Source organism: Micropterus dolomieu, linkage group LG08, assembly GCF_021292245.1.
Source record: "Micropterus dolomieu isolate WLL.071019.BEF.003 ecotype Adirondacks linkage group LG08, ASM2129224v1, whole genome shotgun sequence".
NCBI classification, from domain to species: Eukaryota; Metazoa; Chordata; class Actinopteri; order Centrarchiformes; family Centrarchidae; genus Micropterus; species Micropterus dolomieu.
In genome coordinates, this window is record NC_060157.1 from 23,773,880 (window position 1) to 23,775,063 (window position 1,184).

Genomic DNA, 1,184 nt, shown 5'->3' on the forward strand with positions numbered 1-1,184 from the left:
ATGCATGATGTTCTGAGCAGGATTTTATTATAATTAAAGAATATGACATTAGTTTGGTGTCTTGTATTATGCAGCATTATTTTGAATTGGTAAGTCTACTCATTTCTGTCATACACAGAAACAGGAGGTCACATTAAACTAGAAAGAATATATGTAGAATGCTTTGGTTGCTTGGGCATTACTTGGTATTGGATCAGAATTAAGTGGTATCACACAGCATTAGCAATAATTAAACACTTAAGCAGAGTTAATGGGCGATTTCAGTAGGAATGAAGCTCTTAGTATAAACAGTGGGGGCCCTGAAAAGGGCCTTTGTGTTGCTGGGTGTATCAGCGGGTTTACTTGGAGCTGGTGTACTTGGTCACGGCCTTGGTGCCTTCAGACACGGCGTGCTTGGCCAGCTCACCGGGCAGCAGCAGGCGGACGGCGGTCTGGATCTCCCTGGAGGTGATGGTGGAGCGCTTGTTGTAGTGAGCCAGACGGGAGGACTCGCCGGCGATGCGCTCAAAGATGTCGCTCACGAACGAGTTCATGATCAGCATGGCCTTGGACGAGATGCCGGTGTCGGGGTGGACCTGCTTCAGGACCTTGTACACGTAGATGGCGTAGCTCTCCTTCCTGGTCTTCCTCTTCTTCTTCTTGCCGGTCTTGGAGACGCTCTTAGAGACGGCTTTCTTTGAGCCCTTCTTCGGAGCCTTAACCGGATCAGGCATCTTTGTTAACTTCGTGTGAAACAGTCTTCAACGAATGAATCTCAACCGCTGAGGCGGCACGTTTATATGCGCTTGATGCAAATGAGACTGTGCTGTTCCTCGTACAGGATTGGCTGAGATTTAAACAAGACTGAGCATGCGCCACACAAGAAATAATTAAACATCTCTGTGAGAAGTGAATAAAGATGTGAAGGTCAAAAGATAAACACAGTAACACAGATTTAAGTTTATTTATTTTAGCGGTAAAGTATTCAGATACTTTAATTCACTAAAAGTACTAATATCACACTATGAAATATCTCCTGTGACTGTTATATTATTATATTATTGTTATTATTTCTCATGTAATAATAATATAATAATAATAATCCTTATTTGTAGAGCACTTTTCAAAAACAAGTTACAAAGTGCTTTAACAAGTGTAAAGAATAATACAAAAAAACAAGATAAGAGCATGAAAAATTAATATAA

At 41.2% G+C, this 1,184-nt stretch overlaps 1 protein-coding gene across 2 annotated transcripts in view; it reads right to left on the minus strand.

Moving 5' to 3' along the window:
- Positions 1-284: 284 nt before the first annotated feature.
- Positions 285-1,184, minus strand: part of LOC123975166 (histone H2B 1/2-like) — a 1,102-nt gene continuing 202 nt past the window's right edge. The window contains exon 2 of one of the 2 annotated variants that reach the window (XM_046056391.1): positions 285-575. In XM_046056391.1, coding sequence (XP_045912347.1) covers positions 339-575 — 237 coding nt within the window. In that variant the 3' untranslated portion in view covers positions 285-338. Of the gene's footprint in view, positions 729-1,184 lie in introns of those variants that run through there. The other variant, XM_046056390.1, reaches the window with a different exon arrangement.